At 35.8% G+C, this 21819-nt stretch overlaps 1 protein-coding gene across 1 annotated transcript in view; it reads left to right on the top strand.

Annotated features, from left to right (window-relative positions):
- The window catches only part of fry (microtubule binding protein furry), a 156029-nt gene that overhangs the window by 94803 nt on the left and 39407 nt on the right, over nt 1-21819 (top strand). Inside the window, exons 27-30 of the mRNA XM_073075401.1 lie at nt 933-1034; nt 4520-4654; nt 5666-5857; nt 8678-8769. Of these exons, the coding sequence (XP_072931502.1) occupies nt 933-1034; nt 4520-4654; nt 5666-5857; nt 8678-8769 (521 nt within the window). The remainder of the gene's footprint in view (nt 1-932; nt 1035-4519; nt 4655-5665; nt 5858-8677; nt 8770-21819) is intronic.

Genomic DNA, 21819 nt, shown 5'->3' with positions numbered 1-21819 from the left:
TGGTATACAGAACTTCCAATATATGGCGTTACTTGCTACATTTATATCGACACTGGGTATAACCAGTACGAAATATATTTTGTACGACAAAATGTTGTTAGCAAGAATAAATAAATATAAGTTAAGCATTTTTAATTGGAATTATTACAACTCAATAATAATTATAAACTAAGAATCATTATAATATATATTCCTTAATAATTCAGTAATCATTAAGTCACTTTATAATCATTTGGTAACAAATACTAAAAATAAAAATATATTTGTTGGTACGGAAGCCTCCATTTGCGAGTTCGAATCGTACTTGGCCAATTATTCTTCTATTTTAATCGTTTTTAAATAAATTTTATCAAACTATTATCTAATAAAATGTAGTATTACACAAATGTCCAAAAATAGCAAGTGCAGCCCACGTGATACGGTCGGCAGTCACGAACAATAGGAATGAAATGAAGTCTGAAAACAACAGTTTATAAATAAATTAAATCACACGCCATACGATGCCGACCCACGGTTCGGGCTCGGTGATTGTGGAATTGTGTGCCAATCGAGGAGCCGCTTGGAATGTTTTTTTATATAATACAGGAGTAGCAGACGAGCATGCAGTCCATCTGTTGGTAAGTGGTTACTGCCGCCCATGGACGACTGTAATTGCTCCACTTGGGGTAGTGGCGCATCTGTGGCAGACCTCAAGTAGGAATATCTAATCCTGTCTGGAGTCGATTACAGATGTCCATGGGCGGCAGTAACCACTTACCATCAGGAGGACTGTATACTCGTTTGCTGCTCCTTTATTTAAAAAAAAATCAATTTACTTTCGAACTTGTGGAAAAAGACGAAACTTAACGTATCGATTAGTATGTATTATAATTGTTTTTTTATAGAGATGTATCAAAGACATTGTCCGTCATTACGTGTACGTTTGTTGGCAGTACTACGCGGCGGAGGCGGGGCGCGCCGGGCGGCGAGAGGGGCTCGGCTCCGTGGAAGCCACCGAAATGGTGCTCAATAACCTCTTCTACATTACTGTCAAGGTAAGATAATGGCCTACTAATAAAGGTCGGACAGACGAAAGTGTATGCTTATTAATATAGGATAAGACTCCCACTCTCATGTTCCAAAGGCTTATGTTGTTTTATTTTTTCAATAAGCCTGGATATTTACCCTGTGAACTTTTATTTAAAAAAATACACACAATCGATTGATAGCAGACTACGTATCTTTACTTAAAAACATAAGTAACTTTGATTCGAACCCAGACTTGCCACGTGGGAGGCCATCAAAACTCCGTTGTTTCGTAAGCGAGTTAGACCCAGACAGTGAAACGTGGGAGTATACGGTGGCGATATTATTTCGTAGAATTGTTTGTTTTGAGGCTACATTTTAACAAAACAAATTGTCTGAAATATGGTCTGAATAAATGTAAGGGCTTAAGTTTTTAACCATAAATATTAATACAGAATAAAAAGTGTTCCATTGTAGTTATTTCAACTATACAGCACTATATTTGAAATTTAAATGAATCGAAAATATTTGTAGAATGTATTTTTATTGACCTGGCAAAAACGATGTAAATGGTTTCTTAAGTAATGGCCGTCTCGAGAAACTACGTGATAGCCTACTTTCCCTGACCATTTTATTGTATAATGTATCACAAATAAAATATACTGCCTTGTTTTATTTTGTACTATTTGTTTTATTTATTTTGTACTCTTTTATTTTGTTTGTGATATTTAGTTAAACAATTTTTAGTAATTGTAATCGATATCTTCATTATTATAAAATCGTTAAAATAAAATAAAATAAATTTTATATATAAATCTCTCAGGTATTCAGGTTTCCTCAATTTTTTTTCCTTCTCCGTTTAAGCAAGGTATATATAATTTAATATATTTTTTTACTAAAAGTTAATGTGCTAAATTCTAATCAACTTCTAAAAGGTTTGTCGCAAGTGTAAGTTTCCATAGTTAGATGATGCGGGTGTCGATTGAAATGATTCACAAGGTACTATGTCAACCTGATTGGATTATATTAACAGACTTGAAAAACAAAGAGAAAATTCTTACTCTAGCGTATAATAATAAATAACAATGCGCGATTATGATTAAAACTTATTTCAACTTATTGTGAAACATGATGACATTTCTTTAATTGATAGAAGTATCATATTTTTGTGTACGTTAAGACTATACAATGATAAGTCAATGTTTTTTCTGCTGCAAAGCTGAAGAGTTCGTTTGGTTGAATTCACTAATCTCTGGAAATACTGGTTCTATTTGAATAAACCTTTCTAAATATATCAGGTAAATTATTCCGAAGGGCTATAGGCTATACAGGCTGTAAATCATTAAAAAAGGTTTTTCAAAACTAAACATGATCACCAATATAAGTCCCTGATAGACCTCTGTAATGTAGCGAATCTCATACATAAAGGAGGTATTTTAAAGTGGTTTTTTCAGTGGTGGTGGTAGGATTTGCAAAAGGTTTTAACGTTTATAGCGAACACCACTGAACGTGTTTTGATACAGGTTTTATGTAGAAACATTTCTTTATTGTAATTTAAGTATATTTTTTTTAAATTACCTACTAAGTATCGATTAAATTGAAAAAGGATTATTCATCGGATTCCTATCTTGGTGAACGCTGTAGAAATGGTAATAGTTATGTAGAAATGATGTATGGCAATATTGTTTATCATGAAAAGTCCGCGACACCATATGTGTACTTTATGTGTACCCCCAATTACGTTTTTAACACGCTTTTTTATGTTTTAAATTAAAATAAATCTTAAGTTGATGTTCCAATGGGCTTAATAGATTTCAAATATGAATCTTTATCCAAATAAATTATATTAAGTTAGGATTAAAACTACTTCACAACAATGCGCTACCAATATGGATGATGGTATATATTTTAAACCATGCAGTATGTACCACTCCCCACTACCATAAAGGATGCGTGCAGATGCAAGAAATAAAAAATACACTACCAAACATACCACCATCAACATGTGTTTCTCTCCAAAACCCAGAATCATCAGGGTAAGTTGTTTCTAGGACGGTAATCCTAATGCTGGCCTTCTCCTTTAGAAATACAATATACCTACCTTAATCTTGGGCCCCGGCAGGCACATGTTAAAGACCATTTATTTAGTCTTGACGGTTTCTTTTTGTATATAATAATGGTAGATTTATCTTTAACGCGGGTGAAACCGCGGGCACAGCTAGTACATTATATAATGTTTGGAGTGTACCTAAAGAAAAGCAAAATGAAATATTACGTAAATTTCAATCCGCGGGGCGTTGCTACGATACCGTCTTATATAAGCTCTTACTCCTATAATGTACCTACATATATTTAGCTTTTTATAATCGAATAACTGAGAACAAGGTGAAATTAAAGTTGTTCATAGTTTTTGGGACTTCATCTGTATTTTTAGTTTAAAGAAAAAGTATTGCAACTATAAAACTTCTCTCTAAGTTTAGGAATGGTGCTATTTCTGTGGAAGTTTTATAAAACGAATTTATATTTCACGTTGAACGAACGCAGTAGGCATCGCCGGGCGGTATGCTAGTTATAATGGATACGTAGACACATAGTTTGATTGATGTACCAGTCATCGGTACTCGCTATCACTCTTAATTTTTTTTAAGTGATGGAGAGGTTCATTCCTCCCTTTGAGACCTGAAAGCTTTGTTTGTTTCGAGGACTGTATACGTTTCATATAAGTACGTTAAGCACATATGAGCCACATTCGCCTATTCATGTGCATTTAGTCGTCAGTAATTCGCAGTAGGGAAACCGAGATGGAGTTTATACTAATTGAAATTGGGGAGCATATACATAGGACAATCATATGTAATCAAATTACTTATAATAATGATTACATATGTAATTTTTAATCTGATTACTTTAATAGGTACTAACAATTACAGGATTACTTTTGATATTTTTTTTAAATGACAAAATCCGCCATTTCACATTTAATTCTTTATTTAAAAAAATACTTGAAATGACATTACACTTTTCGTCTTATTTTTAAATCACTAGCGACAGATTAATTGCCAAGAAATCATTATGATTTTTAGTAAAATATTGAGCTGTCGCCAGGAGAGGAAATAAAGGAATATAACTGTGAACGCACCTGTATTGAAACTATGCATTGAGGTTGCACGCCTAAACGGTAAACACAAAACACAAAAAAAAAAAAACAATAAAAAGGTACACGTATCATTAAATAAAAAAAATAATAGAATATCATAACTTCGATATTCATGTCTATAGTTTACCAGTAAATAATATTTCTTAACTTTGCATGATCGTGATCATAAACTTTCTAAACAAAATATTTCAAAATAAGTAGCCCAAACTCAATAATAATTATAAACTAAGAATCGTACTAATATTTAATTGTTTAACTATTAAGTAATCATTTAGTCACTTTATATGTTGAAAATACGCGTACTTATAGTTGTTATGGTAACAAATACTAAAAATAATGAGTGATGTTTGATGGCAGTTCTCCGACAAGCACCCGAAGGAGATAGAGGAGCTGTGGTCGACGCTGTGCGCGTGCTGGCCCAACAACCTGAAGGTTATCATCCGCTACCTCATCATCGTGTCCGGCATGGCGCCCAACGAACTCTTGCCCTATGTAAGTATTTTATAAATCGCCATACTTCAATTTTCCTTATCGTCTTCATATGAAACACTTTACAGGTGACAATTTTCTGGAAACTAACACATTCGTAGTTAATTACATATTTTATATTAAGATTTCGTTTAATAGCTTATCGGACTTAGCGTGTTCCTAACGCTAACCACTTAGGGTGGGTTGCATCGACAGCCCGTTAAAGTTTGCGTTAAAGTTATAACAGTAACTTTGACGGTAGCGATGGAATGTAAGAATACTGTATTGCACCAATTGATATGTCATTAACGTCATTTCTGTCGCTGTCACCGTAATTTTTATTCGAAATTGACAGATAGGGAAGTTGACAAATACTGTAACTTTAACCGATCGAAATTGAGCGGTTAAAGTGAAGTAGTTATGACGTAATTTCAACCTCAACTAAAATGGTGCAACTAATTATTTTCTTAAACATGCATTTGACGGTTGGTTAGTCTTCTATAATTGTTAAAGTTACTTGATGCAACCCACCCTTAGATTCGGATCATTATAACTATTCATTAAAATTAAGTGTTATCACTAACCGGTATTTGTAGTAGTTGTTTTCTTGTTTTTCTATCTAAATAGAACAGACATAAACACTAAGTAGAGGAAAGCATAGCGAAAATATAATTCTATGTATATCGTAGGCGTTATTTTAAACCGACTGAAGAGGGTAGCGTTGTTCGAGCGTGCCTATGTATGTGTGACACTTTGATACGCCCTACAGTCCAGACGACTTTATGGATTTTAACATGGACATGTCGTCGGATGCGTTTAAATTGTGGGGGTGGCATAGGCTACAATACTAATATTTGGCTATTTATATAACTAGCCTTTAGCCGCGGTTCGTTTCTGTTTTAAATGGATATATCTTGAATTACTCCCACTCATGGTTAAAATACATCGAGCCGTTTGGGCTGTACGGCGTGCAAAAATTTGGACGTTACCCTCTTTGTGAGGAAGTAAGTGTAACAAAATGTGTAACCGGTACAGGCGAAGCGCGTAGTCCTGTACCTGGCGCGGTCGAGGCCCGAGCGGCTGCTGGACGAGATGATGACGGAGCTGCAGACGGTGGAGACGCTCAACTGCCTCATCGAGCGCACCGAGACGCCGCCCTTCTACCGCCTCACCTCCATGCGCAAGGCCACCTCGGGCCACAGCGACGGCCCCGGCACCGGATCACAGGTAGAATTGGTAACTACGATCACTTTTATGCTTGCTGTGCAATCTACATAACTCTCTCTTACTTCACTTCATAGCTTACTTCTACATGTATATTAAATTAGTTATATTCCCGTGGAGTATCATTATACACTGTATATACTAATCGATCGATAAATAAATCGATATTGCACTTTAATATGATGTTCATATTACAAAATTTAACTAACAATTTGTGAATTCACGTTCGCATATGTTTATTGTTTTTAAACAGAAATGTTTTTTATGAATCCATGAAGTTTGCATTGTTATATTTTGGAGCTAATTCTCCATCGATGTAACTTTTAATTTGAAGCCGTCCCTGCGTCATCGTTCGAGTAAATTCAGAATATAACGTCAATTACACAAAGCCATCTATCAAGCTCACAGTGCATACGGGTAAACGGATTTTTTTCGCTGCGCATAGAATTTTAGAAGAAATACTCCTGAATTTAACTGTAATAACTGTTGAAGAAGTATATAGATTTTTACAACATAAAGAGTAATGGTAAGTTCAGATACGAAATATGAATATAGTATTGTTAATCCATTTACTTATTCTCAGTTTTCCTTTTTAGGGCTCTTTCCGAAAAATAAAAATAAGATTTGGCAAACTGCATCGTGTGACTTATCAAAAGAAAGGGCTTGTTGTGGAGATTTCAAATATATTTTTGTTATACTTTCCTCAATATGTAAATTTAAAGTTATTCAAGAAAGAAGATAATAAATTACGGTTACACCCCCGATTACCGTAACGATATTTTTGTGTTTGTGACCCTATCACTCCCTAACGCCACACTCAACTCGTCAGATTATTATAAATTTATCAGCATTCAATTATTATAATAATTATTATAATTTCAGCATATAATTATTTTAATTAACCTACCATGATGAACGAACCCGAATGAAGTCCTCTGATTCTTGGCTAGGGCAAAATATTTTTTTACTAATGATGCAGTTTTATATTTTATCATAAGCGGCCTTGTAATTCCTTTCAGCATTATTCGCTATTCCATATAGAAGGCCCACTTGAAAAAATGACCTTGTACGTGTATGTGTTAGGTTAATACGGTATTAATAGGTTATGTTAGTACAGGCTTTTGTCGTTGTATCCAGAATTTAAATCCAGATTTAATACAAGGGTTCTCAAAACACCAATTTCCTTTATTGAATTCAAGCTTGAGAAAGCTCCGATCTCGTGAATTGCGACGCTGAAACTTTTAAAATGTTCATTAAAGTTCTCGTTTACAACATCCAGTATCCGTGAGCGACCTTCGCGCTCGACGTGAACTGCACTCCACGACTTCAATGGCTCTCTCGCGTTATTGGCATTAGTGCATTACAGAACGCTTCAACTTTAAAACATTTTCATAATTTGATTTGCCCTTACATTGTACGCTTGCATGGAACCTATCGAATATTCTTTACGCTACGCTCACGCTATAGCGAGCACGGCAAATCGCTCATTTAATATGTGAATCTATTTGCAGTTTTAGCGCAGTTGTAGCTTATTTATATTTACGATGTGGAGCTTAACTCGACGTGAGACAGGTTCAGTGTCACCCGGACATTACAAAGCACTCCGAAATTGTTTTCAATGCGCTAAGCCAAGCGAACTTTCGGATACGAAGTCAAAGCGAACTTTGCCGCCTGCCAAATTTGTTTAGCACCACCTGTCCTATAATTATATACGACACTAGGTCTCACAAATTACTATGAATAGACATGAGTGACGAAATTTTATTTTTATGTAGGTTTTTATAATAAAATGTGTTAACATTGTTGCAACTGATTTAATGCCATCGCGTATTTGTAATTTTCTTAGTAAATAAAACCTCAGTAGGAAACTTCAGAATTGTTTCAATGTAATAGATAATCAAGTTCGTTACGTTGTTTATTAGGTCCACCATAGTCATGAGTTGTATAGTCGTAAAATTCGAATCACCATGACTTTTTCTTTACATTGGATATAATAAGCACACCGTCACTATATAATTTTAATATTGGTTTTATTCAGATGACCATTATGTAACATTTATAATCATATTATAATTATATCAGCATTTTGTCCGCGACTTCGTACGCGTAATCTGGTAAACTGTCAACAAAGAAACCCTTAGTTTACCTCATTCGAGGTGCAAAATTCAAAAATAATTCAATATAATATCATTAAGACTTATTTTCTAACCAAAACTAAGCATTCAGTCAATATCACGTTTAAGACTAGAAAATAAAGAATTCCATAAGAATGTTCAACTCCTGTTTAATTCGTTAGGTTTTAATTTTTAAAATTGTTACATTGTTTCTAACCAAAATCTGAGTAATAATTTTCCTGCTTCAAAACCGACAGATTTAATGAGTTATTACGTCTCATAGGAATCCCAAGTAACATACAAAAACAAGTTTCTATCTTCAGTAGTTTGAACTCTGCGAGCGAGTGTCTCTTTGTTTATATTGTAATTCAAATTCCATGTTATATAATATTATACATTAACAAATTTTAACAGTAAAATGTTTACGTTTAAGACTTTTACATAACTTATTGTCTATTTTGATACCCGTCCCACGTCCATTGCGTTGGAGCTGGGAACAACGAAATTTATGTACCCGTATTATATAGTATTAAATTAATATTAATCTATGAATTTAATCAATGATACACGTTTTGAACGTGAAGTTATACCAACACCATAAGCTAGTCCAGGAGACTCGGATCTGTTACCCTTTTCTGTAATCTTTGAGACCAAAACCTGTATATTATTTGTGGTATTTTGGTGGTTTGATATAAGTAAGGTGTTGCAGGACGCCACCGGCCGCACCGGGGAGCTGGCGCCCGTGGAGAAGGGCACCATACACACCAAGCGGCACAGCGGGGAAGATCCAGCCAAGTCCAGGTAATTTTTATTTTTAAATCATTCTTGAAATTTAGATTGTGGAATCAAAATAGTATTATCAATCAACCAATTAATAACTCCATTAAAATTATTTATTTCAAATATCCACATCGCTTTTGATAAAAAAATCAGTAAAATAAACTTTTACTAGTTTAATATAGTATAATAGGACTATGGAACTTTTAACACGTAGAAGCTTTTGGACGGAGAAGTATTTCAATTTGACAAACGATTGCCTTCCGCACTCGACCGACTTCGTGCACGCGTCGCGAGGTGCGGCCCGCAAACAGTACGTAGGTACATACTGCGAGCTCGCGCAAACATAACTGTACATTAAGGAAATAGAGTTTGTATTCTCCTAAAATCTGTTGACTTTGAATCGTACGTGGTGAGGTGGTCACTCGCAGTCTACTTTTAGATACTCGTATATGTATGTTGATAACATTGTACAAGCTCGCTGCTCTAGCTTACAATACCACCGCTTGTTTATTTTTTATATTCTCGTCGTACCAGGTCTATAATAAATGATGTATACATTGTGAAATACTATTTGTATTAAAATCTCTATCTGTTGAGCACGCCATCCGGCCTAGCGACCATATTATGCGCGATATTTTTATTAGTACTAGTCTAATAAAATAAGTATCCACTATGACTTGTCATTCGTGCCGATCACAGACTCCACTACTTGACAACAACTTTTTACCGTAATGAAAATATTTCTAAGATGACATCAAGATGGTATCTCAAGCCAGCAATATTTGTCTGCGATAAATTAATCGGTAATTAGATTCGGCGCCATAATTCCGATATCAAATATTGAACTGGCAATATTTAACATTAATACTTGGTAATGTGACAATGACTATAAAGATTTTTGTACTTAGGTACTGATAACGCTATGTGTAGTTTGATGTGATACGCACAGTGGCGGATTTACCAGCAGGCTGAGTAGGCTTCAGCCTAGGGCGGCAGATTTTTGGGGCGGCAAATTTGGGGACCGAATTTTTTTTTTTTTTGCTACCTCATAGAAATCAAAATTTTTGCATGATATTTTTCTGGTCTTCTAATGCCTTACAGATTTCTATCTGTAAGGCTGCAACAAATGTTGCCGATGACTTTGTTTTCTCCCTTGTCATTGCATATTCCGAGAGTAGCAGACTTCCATATTCTGTAAAACAGCCAGTTCGCCGCTCCTAACCAGTAATCGGCCTCTGTACCCTCTACCCACACTTTTTATGAGTGAAAAGAGCGAAATTGCAGAAAATTTAATTTTATATATTTTCCTCTTCTTACTATCAACCCATAATGAATGGTTTGTATATAATTTTGTGATATAAATTCGAATATAGTAAATAATTTAGGGAACAATTTGACCGATTTCAATCTTATGTGTTGAACATGCACTAACTTTAAAAAAATTCAATTAGAATTAAAAAAACCTTGAACAATGATAGAGGGATAGTCTTAAGTAAAAAAAAAAATGTTTTTCTCTGAATGCGGTGTTTTTTAACTCTACAATGTTATCACCATATTCTCAAATCCAATAACAGTGTGAGTTACCCTGGTTACCCGAACAAATCGAGGCGAAAAACGAAAACAACATCGAAACAAAAGAAAATAAGCCATGTACGAAACTGTAAAACGACGAATTTTACGCTTGCAAAAATCACTGCGTCGTGATTAAAGACGTTCTCTGTTCCATGTTGTGTGGAGTGAGTAAATGAAATTTACAAATCTATGAAATATAAGTATCATTATCATCAAATTCCCCATATTAAAATTGTGAGTAGGAGTGTCTTGATTTTTATCGGCCCCTCCAAAATACAGCTGCAACAAACGTCGAGTGCCTCGAGTAACTAGATACGCATTAGTTATGAGGCAGACATAGATGTGGCGGTGGTGCCGCCGGAGTCGAATCATAAGGGGTTCTACTACCTTCAAAATATTCATATGTAAATATCGACGTAAATTTTGCGTCTCTGTCACTTTACTTGTGGAAGGAATACGTTGTCTTTTTCTTGTTAGTAACGTAATCATGGCGGACCAAACACGACAAATAATTAAAACATGATAATATCTCCTCATTTACTTGTGATTCCATGAAGCTTGTTTATTTATTTATTTATTTGTATAATTTGTACATACGGATTTGGCTGCTCTTTTTACAGCAAACTTGTCATATATTTTCTTCTGTAGTTATATTTTTAGTGATTTTTAATATATTTTACTTTTTATTATTTATGGTGTGTGTTGAGTATATTTCCTACTAAATAAATATTACTTTGGTAATATACATGTAAAATTAAATGCTTTAGCTCTTTTGTGCGTAGAGTCGGAATTAATGGACAAAATTACTTACCACGACATTATCGATGATTATGCCAACAAAAATCACGCAAAAAGGTATTGTAACGAAGTAACAAACTTTTATAACTTAACTGAGTTGATTGATTTTAACTGTTAAACTGTTTGTCAGTGCAATAAAGATTATTTATTCATGTTTACCAAATGTACATTATTGTGTAAGTAGCACACATTACCCTGCTCATACATGATTGAGTTTTGATTAGCTCAAAAATAAACCTAAAAAATATTTTATGTGGAATTTCAACGAAATTATTGGATTAAAAAAAATGTAAGACATGACAATTGTAGAAGCAGGGGCGGCAAAAACTGTACAGCCTAGACCTTATTTTTTTTTAAATCCGCCACTGGGTACACATGCATCATACAATATGTTTGTATTAATGAAAAACTATTTTATTATATTAATAAATAAGTCGTTTTTGGGGTTCCGTACCCAAAGGCCTATTACTAAGCCTCTGCTGTCTGTCCGTCTATATGTCTGTCACAGAGTCCTATCTCTTGAATCGTAATAGCTGGACACCATAATATCGCCGCCGTAATATAGTACTGGAAAAAATTAAGGGATCAAAAAAAAATTCCAAATTTTTCGGTAGTTTTCAACAGGCCGTAACTTTGAGAGAAATGGTCGTACAGGAAATAAAAAAAAAGGAAATTGTAGCTCCAAGTGTCTAGTTTTTGGATTAGAACTTCAAAATTTTGTAGCCTCCGCGGTTTCTGAGTAATCGTAGAAAAACCAGCAACAAAAAAAATTTCTAAATTTTTTTAGTTTTTTTTTTTGGTCTACGGGCGTGGAAAAAAATTTTTTAGCTTAACCACCATAAGAATCGGATACTTTGTTCATTTAGCTTTAATTTCTTTTTTTAAACACCCTGATACGTCTACTCCTCGCTGAGATATCGGTCTTCAAATGGAAAAGGATCTTTTTGTCTTTGATTATCGATATCTCAGCAACCAATGATCGTACAGAAAGTTAAAGATGGGTTTCAAGAACTTGAATAAATTCCCCTTAAGGACTGTCCATTGTTTTTTCGAAAAAAATTTTTTTTCTTTCTGTCACATGAATTTGAAAATGCAACAAAAAAAGGGCTTTTGGTGGTTTTTTGGAAAATCAAGCGCTGGATCGTAAATATTGAGGAAACCACTAATGTTAAATGTGCCTTTTACAGTTCAATATGTCCACAAAAACCCTACAAAGAATCAAATTAATCCAGCCAGCCGTTTTTTTGTTTCACTTGATCGAATTTTTGAAAAAATTAAAGGATCATGTTTTTTGCTCTGAAAAGCTCATAATTTTTAAAAATGAGAAAAAAAAATTGTTTTTCCGAGCTTTCTCCACATTTTTGTTCCAGAAAGTGCTTAAATTTTCAAAAAGAAAAGAAAAAAAAACTCCGAAAAAACAATGGACAGTCGTTAACGGGAATTTATTCAAGTTCTTGAAACCCATCTTTAACTTTCTGTACGATCATTGGTTGCTGAGATATCGATATAATCAAAGACAAAAAGATCCTTTTCCATTTGAAGACCGATATCTCAGCGAGGAGTGGACGTATCAGGGTGTTTAAAAAAAGAAATTAAAGCTAAATGAAAAAAAGTATCCGATCCTTATGGTGGTTAAGCTAAAAAAAAATTTTCCACGCCCATAGACCAAAAAAAAACTAAAAAAATTTAGAAAATTTTTTTGTTGCTGGTTTTTCTACGATTACTCAGAAACCGCGGAGGCTACAAAATTTTGAAGTTCTAATCCAAAAACTAGACACTTGGAGCTACAATTTCATTTTTTTTTATTTCCTGTACGACCATTTCTCTCAAAGTTACGGCCTGTTGAAAACTACCGAAAAATTTGGATTTTTTTTTTGATCCCTTAATTTTTTCCAGTAGTGTATAAAATACAAAAATAAATAAATATATGAAAATTTCGTGGTACGTAATCCTCCGTGTGCGAGTTCGACTCATTTATTTATTTTAATTGTCTCAAACGCGAGTTAGTTCCTACTAAGATATGAAATTGTGCAAAATTTATTTTTATCGTTAGTTGCCGCCGTCATAAAGCAACCCTATAAGCGAGTCTAGGAAAGCGTTCATCAACAAATTCTATTTTTGCATTTTATTCCCCTCCGGCAGTCGGGGTAGAATGCCGCCTTTGGCAAATTATTATTAGGTATATCACTAACGACTAAAAGGGGGCTTCCGGGGTTGCGGGTGGCAAGATTGGGAGGTCGAGCCGCCCGGTAAGCAACTCCGGGTAGGACGGCGGTGTGTGTGGTCGCATACCGTCGTAAACACCAGACGGTGTGGCGAGTCCTGGAGCTTACCTGGGAGGAGATCCCGGAGTCCTCTTGGCAACGTAGAGGAAGGCTACCGGGGGGGTTTTAGTGCGGTAAAAATCCCACATAACCCTGTGTCGCTCCCACGGCACCGGGTACCTTTTGAAGGTTTCCCCCTCGTAAAAAAAAAAAAAAAAAAAAAAAAAGGTATATCACTTTAGAAATTGTACCTATTCAAGCTTGGAGTTCGATTTTTGTTGTACACTCATTTTAATTCGTAGCCACGAGTCAGTTAGAAGATGAAAATTTATATGTAACGCTTTTAACACTACGACTAACATGAAAACTTATGTAAAGACGGGTTAAGACACCCAAATTCACACGTGATATTTAAATTCTTAATACTCCACTATCTGCCTGGCCATGGATCTAACCTAAAGCGTCTAGCATGAGACCTGCGGCGAGCGGGTTATATTCCATTAATGGCTACAAAACTTCGTTCTTCGACCCTTAGTGACCATGTAAGCTTTTTATAAGCGTGTAGGTATATCGATACCTCATATTTTTGTATTCATAGTTCATGTGTGTAAAAGTAGTAGTAGGTAGCATATTATACATTACTGGTAGAAAGAAATGCTCCTCCAATGCCTCATAAACACATAAACAACAATATATCATTAATAGTCATCACTACGTCAGTAGTGTATTATTGGAAGTCCACAGTAACAAGCAAACTCTCGAGCAGCGTGTAGTTATAGTCCGCCCTACCTCATGGCAACAAGTCACAGTTCATCAGGCCGCTTCCGTTTAAATATTACCATCGATACAATTAGCGACGGTGTCACGGTGGAGGCATCGGTACCCTACTTCGTATGGTTTATCTAAATGACAACTAAATTTATTTTTCTCATGCGACATAAGGCTTAGCGTGCCCTACGATTAAGTGCACGCGTTTAACCTCAACGTCTGAAACCGCAAAAAAAAATGTAACCCATTTTCAGTGACCGATTTATAAAACGTAAATTGTTACATTTCGATTGCGGCTTGTCAAATGCATTTTTTTGTGTCCCATAGTAATGTAGTATGGTCGCGCACGCATTCCGTTTAACCGCATTCGGTTTTTGTTTCGGTCTCGATGGTCGAGCGAAAAACTAACGCCACAACACATGCTGTTCGCTAGAAATTCATGATGGTACTGAAATAAAATTAAGTCAAAAGCCAACCGCAGTGCGTGTTCGTATGCGTTTTTGCGTTTTAGCTATTTTTATTCCGCTTGCGTATAACAGTAGTGCGCGCTATGTCTAACAATTGATGAACTTTTAAAAATCTATCTCAAAACAAAAAAAAACACTTAATATCTCTATTGTATATTTTCCTTTACAAACTACATTACTTCTACTATTTTGAAGTCGATATTTTATGTTGGTTGCATATTAGACCCAATTATTATAATATTATAGTTAGTTATTTACTTTCGGCATATTTTTATACAATTGTATGATTCAGTATTTTTTATTCGTATGTAAATATAATAAATTGTGTATTGACTGTCTTTATATATTAATTTATTCATTTTAGAATAAATTAATTGAATGGCTCACTTTACTCTTTGCCTCTGTACATAAATACAAAAATACAACATTTAATAAGTGTGTAGGTATATTGTAGAATGGCTGCTTCGGTGAGTACCTGCACAGAGTATATTGTAGAATGGCTGCTTCGGTGAGTACCTGCACAGAGTATATTGTAGAATGGCTGCTTCGGTAAGTACCTGCACAGAGTATATTGTAGAATGGCTGCTTCGGTGAGTACCTGCACAGAGTATATTGTAGAATGGCTGCTTCGGTGAGTACCTGCACAGAGTATATTGTAGAATGGCTGCTTCGGTAAGTACCTGCACAGAGTATATTGTAGAATGGCTGCTTCGGTGAGTACCTGCACAGAGTATATTGTAGAATGGCTGCTTCGGTGAGTACCTGCACAGAGTATATTGTAGAATGGCTGCTTCGGTGAGTACCTGCACAGAGTATATTGTAGAATGGCTGCTTCGGTGAGTACCTGCACAGAGTATATTGTAGAATGGCTGCTTCGGTAAGTACCTGCACAGAGTATATTGTAGAATGGCTGCTTCGGTGAGTACCTGCACAGAGTATATTGTAGAATGGCTGCTTCGGTGAGTACCTGCACAGAGTATATTGTAGAATGGCTGCTTCGGTGAGTACCTGCACAGAGTATATTGTAGAATGGCTGCTTCGGTAAGTACCTGCACAGAGTATATTGTAGAATGGCTGCTTCGGTGAGTACCTGCACAGAGTATATTGTAGAATGGCTGCTTCGGTGAGTACCTGCACAGAATAGGCAGGGAGGCCTCAGCGCAGTGCCACCATTGTGGAAATGCCCAGGATTCTGCGCAGCACACGCTCGAGGAGTGCCCAGCGTGGCAGGCCGAGCGGCAGATCCTGGTACAGCACATAGGGCCGGACCTCTCCCCGGAGACTGTAGTTGCAGCGATGGTCCGTTCTGACGAAGCGTGGGATAGCGTGGTCGCGTTCTGTGACCGCGTTATGCTCGCCAAAGAGAACGCCGAAACCTACTATCGCGCGGGATCGGCGCGGTCAGGGAGCGCACCGATTCCGCGCGGAGAAGGAGGCGCCGAAAGCGCAGTTAGCGCCCCTCGGCGCGATGTTCCTGTAGTTTCTGGACTAGAATAGGTCTACGGTATCCCCTGCCTGTCGTAAGAGGCGACTAAAAGGGGGCTTCTGGGGTTACCGGTGTCAAGAGTGGGCCGTCTCGAACCGTCCGGCAAGCAACCCCGGGAAGGACGGCGGCATGCTTGATCGCATGCCGTCGTAAACACCAGGTGTGCGGAGGAGCGTAAACTGCTCCCCCAGGGCAGAGCCGACCGGAGCATCGCGCTCGGAGGACTCCGGTTGTGTTCCATCGGACATCCCGGAGTTCTCCGCCAAGCGCAGAGGACGGCTACAGGGGGGGTTTTAGTGCAGTAATAGTTTATTCCACATAACCCGGCAATGCTCTCACATCGTCGGGTACCTTTTGAAGGTTTCCCCCTCAAAAACAAAAAAAAATGGTATATTGTAGAACAGATTGTGGCGAATAATTTTGTCATTCGTCTCTAACCTACCATGTAGTTCCGAGTTCTTCGTACTTAATACAAATCATAACCTATAGTTGCATCGCAACGGAAAAGCAGTTCACGGTCGTCCGTTCGATATTATGCATTTCCTTTTTAGCCGTCGCTGGGCGGGTGGCGTCAATCTCGCGCGTGACTCGCAGCTGGAGCCTAGGTCGCCGCGATTGTATGATCTCGCCGACATAAAAAATATCATTGAACTCGATAGTATAATTTATTAAATAGGGCGGGTAATCGATTACATTACGTTTATTAGTCTTTACATGCGATTTACATTGCGATTGAATAACGAAATTCATTTTATTAAAATGTCAAAATTTTTTGGACCAATCCAATTTTTATTAATGAGAATTGAAAATCATCGACAGTTTCGGAGACAGTGAGTGTAGAAAGCGAGAAACCGAAAGCTTCGGGCGCCAAAATCTCTGGCGTAGAACACAACTAAACATCATATCAAATCAAATCATTTTTTTTTTATTCAAAATAAGTTCTTTACAGAGCACTTTTTGAATGTTAATACACCACTTCACAAGGTGTTTCGTTATGGAGAAGAAGCGGCGAAAAAAACTCCATTACACACATCTTTTAAAAAAAAAAATTACAATGTCAACTTAACGTAATGGTACATGTGGAGCTGGAGCTAATTCAGACCAAACCGTTTTGTCAGTCAAATAATCACTTAGTTTGTTGTACGCTTTTTTACATAGCGTTTGTTTAATGACATGTTTGAACTTTTTTTCTGGGAGATACAAAATGTGGTTGGGTATTTTATTGTAGTAGCGAATACAGTTGCCCATGAAAGATCTAGCCACCTTACATAATCTATGTCTAGGTATTGCTTATTTATTTCTATTTCTGGTATTAAACTTATGGTGGTTACTATTTTTTTCAAACATATCAGTGTGTTTTCTTACATACATAATATTTTCATAGATGTATTGACTATGTACCGCCAATATATTTATAGTGGGAAACAATTCTCTTAGCGCCTCACCACACCGCAGACTATATATTGATCATCTCGCGATCCCACGTAAAATATGTAATTGAAAATAAAATACCATAATCGGCTTATTTGTGCCACAGGTACTATCAAGTTATACGAGTAGTTTGATAGACGCTACTAAAATGTCGATTGCCGTCAATATTTTACATTATAACAAATCTGGGTCATCGACTAAGTAGCCTACCGAGTTGATTGTCGCTTTGACGTGTCTACGGAAAGTATTTTTACTTAACAAGTTACGATGGATCGCAAAAGTCGAAATGCAGTCAGATAATACGCACAAGTTAGTAGCAAGATGGATTATGGTGGATTAAGTGGGAAAGTCAATTTCGTAGTTAGTAGCGAATTCGTACCTTTTCGAATTCCACGGTATTTTGTAATGTAAAAAAATTCAACCGACTGTCACCATTTACTATATATTATATGCACATTTTAAGTACAGAAGCAGTGACCCGCAACAATACAATAGTGGGTTGCGGTGGTCCGGAGGCGCGTAAACAAACCGTGTTGAATCAACAGATAATGCAGCGATAACAGTTGGTGTATAATCTCCGAGTCGTGTAATGATCTCGCCGCGTCGCATTAGCGCCGGCGGATCAGCTGCGATTTCTGTTTGTATTTTATTGGTAATGCTAATCAAATCCATTATCCGCTTGCAAATATTTTATCCATCTGGTAAACGAAACAAATACAATAGCTATGTGTTAATCTTTTTAACGATTATATTTTGTTACATAGATTTGTTCACACTGAAAGACCAATATTTAATTGGACGGTCGCGCGCGCGGTATTTAATTGGCGTAATTTTACAACGTAATACATGATGAGCTTAGGTCTTAGATAATTAAACCATTTAGTTTAATTTACTAAGGCTTAGGGGCCTAATAATAATGTTTTACATCTTTAAACCTTCAATGTAACCAATAAAAAGTGGTAACATTTAATATTTTCAGCGTTTTCTTTTTTTTGTCTAAGGAAATTTAGCTAATTACATTTTTTTATATTACTTGAGTAATTTACACTTACTTTGCATTAATATTCAATTTGAAAATTGTGTTACGAGTATGTAACATGTAGTTAAAAATTATGATAACGACTTTATAGGTGCACCTGACACATAATTCAATCTCAGGACAGCGACCAGTCTGCCCGTAAATAGCCACCAATTCAATTATGGCTGACCCCGACATCTTGCTATAGAAATCGGCTACATTTCTATAACGTACACACATGACAGGCAGTTACGCGGTGTAGCTCGATGTATACTCCGATGGGGAATCCATAAACCATCGTATGTAGATGTTTACACTGTTAAACTTGGCACCTAAACCTAAAGTTAGAATTTTAAATAAACAAACCGATATTAATAGTTGGCCAAGTGCAAGTCGAACTCTCACACGTATTGTGAAAATTTGAGCTGTCTAGCTATTACGGTTCAAGAGATAAAGCGAAAAATATTTATAATCATTATTATATCTTCGTTAAAGCTGACTGTATTTCTTGTAAGTAGAAGCCAGGTGGTCTTTACTTTTCTTTCTTTACAATTATTATTTATACAAAACAATATAATCAATATTATTATTGTTATTGTAGCAGCGTTACCTCTGTCTACGCTAAGTAATTGTTTCTTGTGCTTTGCATTTCAAAAAGATGGATGGATTATTTATTGTATTTTTTTCTAAATACAACTGTTTCCGATTCTATAGCCTTCACGGCAATAGTAAGCCTGAATACAACAGCGCTTAGGATTGCACTTTTTCTCTCAGGGTTCTTCCCGATCACCAGTGGGTCCACCAAAACGTAAATAGATAAGCATTAAAACATTTAGTAAACCCATCTTAGAGAGAAATGTCAGGGCGAAATCTTAAAAATAATTAGAATTAATCTACATTAATTCTATTACCCTATTAATTCATAATACGAGTAATAAATGGGAATGTTTGGATGTTTGTTAGTGGATTTGTATGATATTATTATTTTGTTTTTTACTCTTTTTTATCCTTTTGTTGTATGATTGTAACTCGAACATGTAAAAACATGCTGAACGGATTATTATGAAATTTAATCTAAAACTTGTTATCTTTTTAGTTCTTATTATTGTATTGTTAGAAAAGTACAATTTTTATTATAGTTAGGAAAGGGTAGGCTAGGCCGGCTGCCCGTGTGTATCATAATAAACTCGTAAATAATAGAATCGTAAATAGAATAAACGCTATGATTCAATGGAGCCGCTGATATGAGTTCAATACATCGTGTTCGTCTTGAATGAGGCCTCCAGTCTAAAAAGTTGACATTTTTTGATGCCAAATAGGTATTTCATTCACCTATAGGTACACATTTCACAGATGGTTTGATTCTGACGAGCTTTTTTTATCCGATAAATACACTTTTCAGAGATTTGTACTTTCTTTAATCGAAACTTGGACATTCATGCCGGCGCTTATGCATAAACGAGGCAAAAGGCAAAATACAAAATTTTATCTGCTTATGTACAAGGAGAAAAACTCTACGGTTGGAAACCCTTACGGTGCCTCGACTGATTGAGATGACTCAAACAGAACTGCGGCAAATGCAAATTGGAAAGTTTTCGCTAGTTTTCCTTAAAAATCTTATAAACTTCGATAACTCGAGTATTCTTGAACCAATTTTAATTTTCTTTTTTTTTCTTTTGAAAGGGTGTTACACTGCGGTACTTTCAACAAGTTTTTTGGTCAACAAAGTTTACTTTAATACTATTTTAGAGTTACGTTTATACTATTTTTGTGTTGCATGAAATGATTTTTATTATATTATCGACACATTATCGATAATATAATATGACTTTATCAATTTGTCAAGCCCTAGCGTAAATAAATAATTTAATTCTCGTATATATTTTGGTAATTGTCATCTATCTACGAAATATATGTATTTATAGCAAGATAAATGAATATAAAATTGTAGCAACTATGTATGAAACCAATAAATATGAAATTTTACCAAATATTGCTTAAAACCCTCGGATAGAAAAATCGTATTTACCTGTGAAACGTATACTTCCGTGGACTATTTTTCCTTGTAACGGTACAGGGAGCGTTCAAGTATCACGTAACGCAATTTTTGAAGATTTTCGACGCCCACTCCCGCCCTTGTAACGCACCGTAACGTTTTTCGGTAACTTCTCTAAACGTTACGTAACACTCAAGTGACCATTTTTACCCTAAAGTGGCAAAAAGTTTTGTTATAGTTTTTATCCTTGGTATACTTTTACTTATATATTTACTTTATAATACTACATAAAACAAGAGATTTTAATCCGCAACACCTGCCTATTTTGTGATAAAGTAAAAATCAAGGGATAAACTTCCGTTTAGCCCATACCACGGATCGATCTGAAATTTGGTACACCTATGGATTTTGACCCGCAGATGAAGAATATCGTACTCAAAATACCCGCAAATAATATTTTCAAGGTCAAATTGCACAAAACTATTTTTTTTTTTGCTTTTATATTTCTCTAAAACAACTGGGTCCACGCAAAAAACATATAGAACAACAAAATATGTATTTGTTTACGGTCTACGACTTTTGTTTGGAACGATTTTCTCTAACGTTCATATAACGGGTAAACGAAAGTACACCCAAATCAAGGTTTGGATCATAATAGGTACTTATGGCATTATGACATTTTAGCAGTAAACTTACCTGCGTAAAATGACTAAGCATTTTTGCTTTCTACTTTGTGGCCTTCTCTTGTAACTCTCGTATAACATCATTTATATGTACTATAAACTTTTCTTTATTTTTTGACTCAGTTGTGCTGGCAAGTCAGCATGAGAACTTTTATAGGCCAAGAACAGCTGATGATACAAATCTCCCTCTTTCGAGAACATTACAAATCTCACCTTAATAACACCGACTTCAGCAATGTGCTTCTGCATAAACACTAAGGAATACTGACAACGAAAACAACGTTGAATGACGTACAATACAATTTAGGGATACCCCGTGAAATATAAACGAAAAGGTTTGCCAACTTGCGAGGACAAATTAAAAATGACGATCAGACTATACAATGAGCTGAACTAGGTCCTGGGTATTCTAAGTTAGTCACAGTATAGTCAAAGCACTGTATACTGTTATACTGTACTATACTTAGTCTAACTCAGGACTTGTTCGGCTGAACATGATCAATTAAGGGATTCCCCGTAAAACATAAATGAAAATGGTTGCCAATTTGGGAGTTTATTTCCCTAATTTATTATTTAAAAAAAGAAAAC

Source organism: Epargyreus clarus, unplaced genomic scaffold (genome assembly GCF_041222505.1).
Source record: "Epargyreus clarus isolate Ecla_fem2 unplaced genomic scaffold, WU_Ecla_fem_2.2 ptg000007l, whole genome shotgun sequence".
Taxonomy (NCBI): domain Eukaryota; kingdom Metazoa; phylum Arthropoda; class Insecta; order Lepidoptera; family Hesperiidae; genus Epargyreus; species Epargyreus clarus.
The sequence above is the reverse complement of the archived record's forward strand: the minus strand, read 5'-3'. Positions and strand labels throughout refer to the sequence as shown.